The sequence below is a fragment of the Dictyostelium purpureum genome (assembly GCF_000190715.1).
Source record: "Dictyostelium purpureum unplaced genomic scaffold DICPUscaffold_61, whole genome shotgun sequence".
Lineage (NCBI taxonomy): Eukaryota > Evosea > Eumycetozoa > Dictyosteliales > Dictyosteliaceae > Dictyostelium > Dictyostelium purpureum.
In genome coordinates this window covers 50,267-62,377 of record NW_003519398.1, presented here as the reverse complement: position 1 = coordinate 62,377, position 12,111 = coordinate 50,267, and the positions used below count along the sequence as shown (strand labels likewise).

Here is a 12,111-nt window from a genome sequence, read left to right as displayed (position 1 = left end):
ATTTCTTTTTTTTTAAAAAAAAAAAACTTTTTTGATTTGTTTTAAAAAAAACCGAATTAATTTTTATTTTTTTTTTTTTTTATTTTTTTTTTTTTTAAAAAAATTTATATATTTATATTTTTTTTTTTAAAATTTTTTATTATTTTTTAAATTTTTTCACATACTAACGTGGGCTGGTGTTTGTGGTGAAAGATAATTTTCTTATTTATTTTTAACATAATTGTATTTTTAGCCTATAATATAATAGATAATAAATAATAATAAATAATAATAAATAATAATAAATAATAAATAATAATAATAGTTGTAATAAATTTAAATTTAAATAAATAAAAATAATAAATAATATGAGTGGTTTTCAAAAAGATGATGATGATGAATCATCAAGAGATTTACCAACCAATAATAATCAAGATATAAATAATAATAATAATAATAATAATAATAAAAAGAAAAAAAAAGTTAGATACCAAGATGAAGAAAAGAAAAGTTTAGCAGCAAATTATAGTGATGACGATGAATATAATAGTGATCAAGAAGAATATGAACCAATATCATTACAAAAAGGTGCAGATGGTGAAGAGGAAGAAGAACAAGAAGATGGTATTATTTTGCAACCAATTGTTAGAGATCCATCAACTTACAGACCACAAAGTTTATATAATTCCAATGATGAAATTAGAGAGGGTGATTCATTTTCTGCTAAAATTAGTAAAACTATTGGTAAAACAAATAAAAAACTTAAAGAAAAGATTGGCGAATCAAATAAAAAGATTGAACAACGTGTCAAAACATCAAATAAGGCTATTGAAGGTAAATTGCAAGAAGGTTGGGATACTATTGCCGGTGTTGCAATGAAGCCAGTTGAAAATATTCGTGAACAACATCATCGTAGGGTAGAGAAACATGAAGTCGAGGAGCGTGCTGGTTGGTTTAAAGATAAATTAAATATTCAAAAGTATGAATGCTTAGATTATGTTACTATATATAATAAAGCATACCGTTTAGAATTATATAAAAATTTCAATAAATTGGTTTCAGATAACGAATGGCTTCGTTGGATTGTAAGTCTTTTCATGGGTATTTCAATTGGTATTATTGCATATATTTCTCATGCTGCTGTTTCAAATATAACAAAATATAAGTTTAAATATGTTGAAAAGAGTAAGTATTATTACTTTTAAATCTATATTAATATTTAATATTAAAATTTATTTATTAATATTTTTATTATTATTTTATTTATTGAAAATTATTTTTTATAGTTTTAGAATTAGATATGTTTTTAGGGTTTTTAGCTTATTTTTTAGTTAATTCATTATTGGCAACTTTATCATCATTATTAGCAGTTTATTATGAACCAACAGCAGCAGGTTCGGGTATTCCAGAAGTTAAAGGTTATTTAAATGGCACCAAAATTCCACATACATTAAAAATGAAAACATTATGGACAAAATTAACATCAATGATCCTTGCAGTAAGTTCAGGTCTTCAAGTTGGTTCAGAAGGTCCAATGATTCATATTGGTGCTATTGTTGGTAATGGTTTCTCACAAGCTCAATCAAAAGAATTTGGTTTCAAAATTCCATTCCTTCGTTCGTTCAGAAACGATAAAGATAAAAGAGATTTTGTAACTAGTGGCGCTGGTGCTGGTGTAGCTGCTGCTTTTGGTGCTCCTCTTGGTGGTGCACTATTCAGTATGGAAGAAGTAGCTTCTTTTTGGTCAACTACATTAACTTGGAGATGTTTCTTTTCATGTTTGGTCGCAACATTCGTTATGAATCTTTTACAATCAAACTCTGGCGATATTAGTGGTCTCATTATTTTTAATACTGGTAAAAATATTGATAAAGAATTTTCATATCATCTCTTTGAACTTATTCCATTCATTATCATTGGTGTTTTAGGTGGTTTTGCAGGTGCTCTTTTCACTTTTATTAATGTCAAGGTAACAGAGTTCCGTCGTGAAAAGATAAACAAAGTTAAAAGTCTCCGTGTACTCGAAGTATTCCTCATTATTGGTGTTTCAACATTCCTTCAATTCTTTGTACCATTATTATTTTCATGTCGTGTTAAACCAGATTTAAAAGAATTGGCAGAAAGTTTAGAAGAGTTAAAACAATTTAATTGTCCAGAGGGCCATTACAATCCAATGGCTTCAATTATGTTTGCACCATACGAGCAATCTATTTTCAATTTATTCACTTTTAACGAATCAAAGGAGTTTGATTATGTTCATATGTTTGGTTTACCAGCTCTCTTTATCTTTTTCGCATTCTATTTATTATTTGCTGCTTATACTGCTGGTTCAGGTATTTCATCAGGTACTTTTGTACCAATGATTGTAATTGGTGCTGCTTATGGTCGTGCAGTTGGTGTAATTATGTCCTATATTATTCCAAACTCAACTATCGATCCAGGTGTTTATGCCATTATGGGTGCAGCTGCATTTATGGGTGGTGTTTCACGTCTTACAGTCAGTCTTACAGTTATTCTAATCGAAATTACAAATCAACTTCAATATCTTTTACCAATTATGTTAACAGTTATGACAGCTAAATGGGTTGCCGATGCTTTAATTCATCCACTCTTTGATATTTTAATTCAAATGAAATACATTCCATATTTAGAACCACATCCATCAAAAGAAATGAAGCTAATGATGTGCAAACATATTATGGCAAAGAAACCAGTTTACCTTTGCGAAACCTCAACCATTGGTGAAATATTAAGAGTATTAAAAGAAACTCGTCACAATGGTTTCCCAGTTGTAAATAATCACGATGATAGATTGGTCAAGGGTCTTCTTTTACGTACTCAATTATTGATGATATTAGAACGTGTATCAGATGTCTATATTCCAAATTCAGAAACTGTTTATTCGCATCTTGAATACACTACCAAACTCACATGGAAATTACCATCAGTCAACGATTTCAGTTTTGATCCAGCCGATTATGACCAAGAGGTAGATTTAACCGAAGTAATGAATATTACTGTTATCAATGTCAATGTCGAATTTGCTGTTAGTGAGGCTTTCCATTTATTCAGAACCATGGGTCTTCGTCATATGCCAGTAGTCAATGATAATAATAAATTAAAAGGTATTATTACTAAAAAAGATTTATTAGAAAAAACTTGTGAACAAAGATATAGAGAATTAAGTCATATGAAATTAGGTATCGAACAATTATTACATGTTGGTGATGATAATTAAATCAGTCAATCAAATCAATCAATCAATAGAAAAGGAAAAAAAAAAAAAAAAAAAAAAATTTAAAATAAACATAAAAAATTATAATAAAATAGTTGTTTTTAATATTTATTTTCTTCATTTAGTATTAACATTTTTAATTTTTTTAAATCTAAAAAAAGAAATAAATATTTAAAAAATAAAAAAACAGTTTATTATAATTAATTTTTTTTTTTTTTAATTTTTTTTATTTTTTTATTTTTTTTATTTTTTATTTTTTTTTTTTTAAATTATTTTTTAAATTATTTTATTTTTCTTATTATAACCAATAAAATTTAATAATAATATCATTATTATTATATATAGCTAATTAAATTATTAGTTGTATATAATATAAATATTTAAAAAAAAATTTATAAACTAAGAACACAAATGAAACGGATTGACGAGAATCAAATATCTTGGAATGACAATAGAATTAAACAGAATAATATGAATGGATCATATGAAGATATTAACAATGATATATTAATTAATAATAATAATGGAAATTTAAATAATGGTTATCAAAATGAAAATAATAGTCATTACCAATCAGTTATAGGAGGTTATACAAATGTTCATGATAATAATAATAATAATAATAATATTTTCAACAATAATAACGACAATAATAACGACAGTAATAATAATAATAATAATAATAATAATAATAATAATAATAATAATAATATTAATAATAGTAATAATAATAATTGTAATAGTAGTAATAATAATAATTGTAATAGTAGTAATAATAATAATTTAGATATTGAAAATGATTTTGGGAATAGTACAAGTAATAATAGTAATAAAGTTATTAATCGCAATAATAATAATAATAATAAAAAATATTATAACAATTATAATTTAGTCAACTATGGTAAAACAAATAAAGATTTTTGGAAAACTAGATTCAATATTGGCTTTGGTGCAATAGTATTTTTAGAGCTTTTATTTTTCTTTTGCTATTTCCCATATATTATATATTACTCTTCAAGGATATCCCATGGTTTAACACCTTTTGTAGATATTATAATATTGTTATTATTTCATATTATATTTTTAATTACCCAAGTTTCTTTAATCAAAACAACATTCAGTGACCCAGGTGGTATACCTCCAAACTTTCCAGATTTTGTAAGTATTGGATTTAAATAATATTATCCATAAAAGGTTTTGTTTATTAACATTATTATAGTTACTCGAGTCACAGGATTTAGACTCAATATCATTTTATGAATCAAATAGTTTAGGAGAAAATAGAAAATGTTCAAAATGTTTGTTTAATAAACCAGATAGAGCTCACCATTGCTCAAAATGTAAAAGATGTATACTAAAGATGGATCATCATTGGTAATTTGAAATCATTAAATTTAATATTATTGTTTTTTATATTTACTAATTCTATTTTTTCATTAAATATAGCCCATTCGTTAACAATTGTGTCGGTTTTTTTAATTATAAATTCTTTTTCCTATTTTTAATGTGGACCACCATTTTATGCTTTTATGTTTTAATGACGACAATTTCCAACTTTATTGGTTTAATCGAAAAAGTATTGGTTTATAATGTATAAAAAATTTTTTTTTTTTTTTTTTTTTTATATTTAACAAAATTTTTATTAACATATTTATTTCTTTTTTAAAAATATAGAGCGATAATTCAGTAAATATAGTTTTGGGCGTAGTTTTTGTAATTGCATTGGTATTCGGTATAGGTTTAGCATTTTTTGCAATGTCTCACTTCATTTACATTATTAGAAATGAAACCACCATAGAACATTTTGAAAAAAATTCAAAACTTTCAAATTCCAAAGCAAATATATATAACCTTGGTTCAAAAAAGAATTTCAAACAAGTCTTTGGTAATAATCCATGGAAGTGGTTTTTACCGATCGAAAATGATTATAGCCAACTAAGCGGTTTAGAATTTATGGTTCAAAACGAAAAATCACCATTAATATCACTTTCATCCTCTTAAAAAAAGAAATTCCCCCAAATTTAAAAATAAAAAGAGATTTATTTAAAAATTAAAAATAAATCATTATACACCACCAAATTTTTTAATAGACGGTTTTTGTTTAAACAGTTTAACTTTACTTTTTAACAATTTATATACATATTTGGTAACCCCTTTAATTATTTTTTTATTTTTTATTTTTTATTAGAATAAATAAAATTAAAAATTAGATGATTGGTTTCAAATTATTTTTAATTGTTACTGTTTTGAAACCATTTTGGCCAGGGGAATTATCATAAAATTTATTTTTTTAATAAATATATAGTTTATATCCTTTTTTATATAAATAAAAAATTACTCTTTTATTATTTTAAATTTTAAAAAAAAAAAAAAATTTTAAATTTAAAAAAAAAAAAAAATTATTATAATTTACTAAAAACTCACATAACCACACTACCACAAACCTATTATATAATTATATAATTTTATACTATACCTGCATTTTTTATACCCACACAAACACATAACCACACATAAACACACTCAAATAAAATTACAATTTTATTTTTTAAAAAATAATAAAAAAAAAAAAAAAAAAAAAATAGAAAATTAATAACAATATCTCATTTCATATTACTTTTTTGAAATATTATTTAATGTGACTAGTTACAACAAATAATTGTAAGTTTTTTTTTAATATTATATTACTTTTATTTTGTTTGTATCAGATATTTTCTTTTTATTTCCCATTATTTTATATTAAAAAAACTATTTTTTTTATTAATATATTTTATATTTATTTAGGTTATTGTAGAAAAAACCTCGAATCTTTAGATATTAGTTATATCATTTTAAACTTTACCTTATATAAAACAATAACTATAATAACATTAAAAGTAGTAATAAATATAAAAACAATAATAACAACTACCAAAATAAAAAACAGTTTATAGAAAATATAGTTAAAGGTATTAAAATCTAATTTTTTATAATACAGAATAACAGAGATGTATTGACAATAAAAATAAAATATTCAAAAGTAATATACAAAAAACAATAACTCTATAAAAAAGCAATAGATTCAAACCATACAATTTTAATTTTTTTTTTTTTAAAAAAATAAAAAATAAAAAATAAAAAAATATAAACAAAAGAATTAATATTTAAAAAAAAATCAATAGAAACCATGGAAAATAGTAATAATAATAATAATAGTAATAATAATAATAATAATAATGAAGAAAATGAACATAATATCAATAATAATAGCAATAATAATATCAATGAAATTAGAAAAGAAAAAAAAACAGATAATATACAACATATACATAGTAATAATAATAATGAAGTTGAAAATGATACAATCAATAGTAAAAAAAAGAAAAAAAACAAAAAGAAAAAAGATGTTGACTATAAAGATTTATTATTAAAAATACCACATAATCCAGTTTCAAATTTTAACTCTCTGGAAAATGAAGATATAAATACGCCACCCTCAGATACACCAAATAATAATATTGACAAAAACATTAATGATTTTGAAATTAATATGGACGATTTAAAAATACCCGAAAATAAAAATAATAATTTAAATATAAATAAATATAAAGAGGGTTTAGATAATGTTAATTTAAATACCCATTACGATAATAGCAGTAATATTAATGATAATAATCATAACCTCAACTATAAAAATAAAGAAAGTGAAATTTCAATTGAAATGGGTGATTTAAGTAAAAAAAGGTATCATAAAAAAAGTAATAGCTTAGACGATTATCAGAGAAATAGGAAAAGTAAATTTTTATCATTTTTTCAAAAGGGAGATAAAAATTCACCAATTTTAAGATCATCGGAGAGTGCAACCTCAAATTCTTTATTACCTTCCCCAGAAGCATATCCAATTCACCATTTTGGACATCATAAACGTTTCTCTTCATCATCAGAAGAGGGATCAGATTTTTCAAAGCAACAAAGTATAGCCAGTAGTATAGAGAAAAGAAACTCTGTAAATGATGGTTTTTCAGGTTCCCCTCTTAAAGAATCCAGTACAATTTACCATTCACCACAATACAATACACCAATATCAGCATCAGATTTAAATCATCACAATAAAAAAAATTCTAATAACCCAAAAGAAAAACAATATCAACAACCATTAAAAAAAAATAAAAATATAAATAGTACTAATGAAATTATAAATAAAAATAATATTGAAAGAAACTCCTCAGGTCAAATTTCCCCAAAATTCGAATCAATATCAGCAACTGGTATTTCAACAAAAAACGGTTATAATCCTAAAGTAACTGATGTAGAACATTATCCAATAACTGATAAAAGAAAAAACTTCCAACCTCCATTAACACCCTCTTCGTATCAAAGTACTGGGTTTTCATTTACGCAATCACCAAAAGTTGATGGAAAAAGAAATGTATTTAAAAAGTTTAAAAAGAAATTAACAACAACTCTAAACGGAAATCAACCAATGATAGGCGGTCCACCAACAAATAGTGCGTTCAATCATCCTTTTGCATCTTGGAATAATGCAGCTAACAGACATAATAATGGTTCAGGTTTAAATATCAATAACTCTTTAAACAATAGCCCATATAATGGTTACAACTCAAGATCAATATCACACGACGAATGGCTACGACAATTTTATCACAAACATCTAGAAAAATATGAAAAGACCAAGTTTGTCGAATACTGTATAATGAAACCTTGGTCACTAATTAGTTGGATCATAAGACCTGGTAGAATTGCAAATTATCAATCAAAAATTCTCTATAGAAGAGCTTATATTTTAAATTTCCTCAATATTGTACTATTTGTTGTATATTTACTCTCGACCATTCTTTCATCTTATGAATGGTTTGTTTTTGCACCAGGGATCTTTTTATCTGTGGTGTATTATTTTTTTGGAAAAGTTAATAATAGAATGTATCTCATCGCTTTTTTTACAATAGCAACGGCAACGGCAATAAATATTACATCAGTTATTTATGACCTTACCCATACAAGAAAAACTGATCGATTAATTTTTTCATGGGATTTGTTGGTAATGATAATGGTACCTCTATTGTTTCCGTCCATTGTATACTCGATTGTGATGTTAATTTTAGTAGCAGTTTCATATATTGGAATGGGTGTTTATGTTCAATCATCTGATAACTTTTATTTATTAGATGTAGGTAAAAAAAAAATATTAAACAATTAAAAATATATAAAATTTTTATTAACAATTTTTTTTAATTTATTTTAGGCATACAACGACTTTGGCGAACTATTAAGATCAATTATTATAGTTTTTGTAATTTTAACATTCTATACAATTCTTTCATCAGTGGACTTAAAAGAAATTGAAAGAAAGGAGTTAAGAATTCAAAGTTTATTTAGAATAAGTAATGAAGCTTTAGTAGTACATAAAGATGGCTTAATAACTGATGCAAACCCAGCATTTGAATCAATGTTCCAAATAAAACTACAAGACTTATTATATCCAATTCAAAGTGGTATATGGGAATTTTTACCGGCTCTCGAAGGAATGTTTGAACCTGGGGCATCAAAAACATTTGACAATTCAGACATTGGTGTTATAGAAACAACTGGTATAGATTCAAGCGGTAGAACCTTCCAAGTAGAAGTAAGAACAAACAAAGCAACATATGGTGGTGAACCAGTAGATGTAATTTCAATTATTGATATTACCGGAAGGAAACAATTAATGGAAGCAGACTATGCATTAAGAAAAGCTGAAGCTGCAAACGAAGCAAAAGTAATCTTTTTAACTACTGTTAGTCACGAACTTAGAACTCCAATCAATGGAGTTTTAGCATCAGCAGATATTTTAGAGAGAACCACATTAGACTCAACTCAAAAAGAATTTTTAAATTGTATCAAACTATCTGGAAACTATTTGTTAGATTTAATTAATGATATATTGGATTATAGCAAAATAGAAGCAGGAAAAATGGAAATAATAAAATATGATTTTAGTATTTTGAAAATGTTAGATAATGGAATAAGAATAGTATCAAAAAATATTTACGAAAAGGGTTTAGAGCTTTGTGTATTTGTAGACCCAAATGTCCCAGTTATTATCAATGGTGATGGAAGAAGAATTAAACAAATTTTATTAAATTTTTTGTCAAATTCGATTAAATTTACAAACGAAGGTCAAATTATTATTAGGGTTAAATTAGAATCTGAAAATGAAAAGGAATCATTAATTAAAATAGATGTAGAAGACTCTGGTATTGGAATTAAGCCCGAACATCTTGGACAATTATTTGCTGTATGTATTTTTATTGGAAAATTATTTTTAATTCAAAATCTAATACTAATTTATAATTTTTATTTTTCAATTTTTAGTCATTTTCTCAAATTGATAGTGGTAATAGTAGAAAGTATCAAGGCACTGGCCTAGGGCTATCAATTAGTAAAAGGTTATGTAAAATGATGGGTGGTGATGTCCACGTTAAAAGTGAATTTGGTATAGGTTCAACATTTTCCTTTACTATCCCATGTGGATACTCTACAAATATACCAAAATTCTCATTACAACAATTAGGTAGTGCCATTTACATGGGGGAAGATATCCAGGGCACAAATAAACCTATAGGTAAAAAGAAATATGGTGCAAGTGGTGTTGTTGGTATTGTAATTGATGGTAATCAATATATAAGAAAATCAATTAGTCAATTCTTTGCAATTTTAAAAATAACATGTGTTGATTTTGAAAATAAAAAAGAGTTTGAAAACTATTTATCAACCTTAGTAGTAGCAGATACACACCCATCAACTCCACAGGTATATTTAGTGATAACAAGTATAATAGAAATCAATCAAAATACCACAGAGCATCTACCAACAGATCGTATATATCATTGGATATTAATGGAAAGTCCCAATGAAGAAAGAAAACTATCATCAGAATTTGAAAACAGAATTGTTAAACCATGTCAGTTTGCAGATATTGTTAGATGTTTATACAAAATTGACTCTGTAAACTTTTTTGTAGATACAATGGCTGGTAGTCCATCAAGATCATTTAGCTCCAGCAGTAATTCTCCATCGGAACTTTCATCGTCAGAACACCTTTTAATGTCATCAATTAGTGATATCGATAACTATGATGAACTTGAACTATTTAATCAAAATGTTATTGCCTGCTCAAATCCATTTGTTCATCACATTCATAACAATATAGGTAATAGTTATAGAAGACACCCTCATCATCATTCACTACCAGTTGAAAGTTTAGAAATATCACCATCTTTTTTTAAAAGAAAACCTCATCATTCACAACCTGTAACACCAATAACAACTGGTATGACTCCAATGATGGGTTTTGAGAAGAGCCCTACCAATACCAGTAGCAATAGTCAATTCTCAAGGAGTTCTAGTTTTAGCAATAGTAGTAATGCAGTAACCCCCATTTCAAACAAAACAACACAATCATTTATTTTTAGCCCAGCCACAAGAAGATTTTCTTTAAATGATCCCAATTCACCAACAATAAATATGTTCCCTCATGTTTCAAACTCACCATCAATGGATGGTCCTTTCCCAATTAACATGGAATCAGTTTACAAAAAGATAGAAAGCCACAATCAAAATTTTAAAAGAGGTTCGATTACGCCATCACATTCAAATCAATCATCACCAATAATGGTACCTGACTCTTTATCTACTATGGTACCCAGCTCTCCTCACAAATCCCCAACCACAATGAAACTACCTTTACCACCAAGCTTTTGCCCAAATGGTTCATTGAAACCTTTAAAAGAGGATGAAGTTTTATCATGTATATCTGAAAACTCACCACCCTTACCACTTATACCCCCAACAACTCCCACTATATCTAGATTCCCATCATCAACAATGTCCACTAATGCATCACCCTCATCAAAATCCAAACCATTATCCCTTTCATCAAGCTCACCTATTCCACCACCACCACCAACATTATATCAACATTTGAGTAGTAGTAGTACAACAATATCCACACCAACAACCCCAACACATAAAAAACCTACTACAACCACAACAACCACAACCACATCTACATCCTCAACACCTAATTTTGGTGGATTATCGTTAAATAGACCAAGTCAAACCACCTCAACTAAACACACTGATGAAACTAGTTCGAAATCAACAACAAGCGGCACAGCAACTACATCAAAACCATCTATACCATTTATAGAGGAAAAAAATGAAAAAATTCTTTTAGTAGAAGACAATTTTGTGAATGTTAAAATATTTAGTAAACTATTAAAGGATAGTGGGTATAAATTTACAGTAGCAAATAATGGTATAGAAGCTGTAGAAAAAGTTAAAGAAAGTGAATATGATTTAATTTTAATGGACTGTCAAATGCCTGAAATGGATGGTTTTGAAGCTACAACAATTATTAGAAATTTAGAAAAGTCAAATTCAATTAAACCACCTCCATCTAAAAAAAATCCTCATATTGTAATTATTGCATTAACTGCAAACTCTGGTTATAAAGATAAGCAAAAATGTTTATCTGTTGGTATGAACGATTTCTTACAAAAACCAATCAAAACTTCCGATACTTTAATTCAAATGATTAAAAAACATTTGGCTTAATAATAAATATTTATTATTATTTAAATAAATTGTTCGTAAAAAAAACTTTATTTTTTTTTTTTTTTTTATTTTTTTAAATAATGAAAAAAAAAAATTTAATATTTTTTTTTTTTTTTTTTGAACACGTGAAAACTAAGTTTTTATCTCACAAAATCTTTTTTCTCTTTTTTTTTTTTTAAATTTTAAAGAATAATTTATAATAATTTACTAATTATAAGCAAATATTATTAGTTTTTTTTTTTGTTATTGAAAAATAATTGAAAAGAAAAAAAAATAAAAATCAAAAAAAATTAAAAATCAAA

General features: G+C 25.6%; 3 protein-coding genes across 3 annotated transcripts; all 3 read left to right on the top strand.

Annotated features, from left to right (window-relative positions):
- Window positions 1-347: 347 nt before the first annotated feature.
- On the top strand, window positions 348-3,217 carry DICPUDRAFT_150047 (uncharacterized protein; the record flags this gene model as incomplete). Its single annotated transcript, XM_003286072.1, has 2 exons — window positions 348-1,164; window positions 1,266-3,217. The coding sequence occupies 2 exons, from the start codon at window positions 348-350 to the stop codon at window positions 3,215-3,217; spliced, it is 2,769 nt and encodes a 922-aa protein (XP_003286120.1).
- Window positions 3,218-3,685: 468 nt separating this feature from the next.
- DICPUDRAFT_150046 (uncharacterized protein) lies at window positions 3,686-5,215 on the top strand (the record flags this gene model as incomplete). Its single annotated transcript, XM_003286071.1, has 4 exons — window positions 3,686-4,372; window positions 4,434-4,588; window positions 4,661-4,805; window positions 4,889-5,215. The coding sequence occupies 4 exons, from the start codon at window positions 3,686-3,688 to the stop codon at window positions 5,213-5,215; spliced, it is 1,314 nt and encodes a 437-aa protein (XP_003286119.1).
- Window positions 5,216-6,380: 1,165 nt separating this feature from the next.
- DHKB (uncharacterized protein) lies at window positions 6,381-11,809 on the top strand (the record flags this gene model as incomplete). The annotated part of the gene is made up of 3 exons (XM_003286070.1): window positions 6,381-8,381; window positions 8,457-9,488; window positions 9,566-11,809. 3 exons carry the CDS (start codon window positions 6,381-6,383, stop codon window positions 11,807-11,809), a joined length of 5,277 nt encoding a protein of 1,758 aa, XP_003286118.1.
- Window positions 11,810-12,111: the final 302 nt, after the last annotated feature.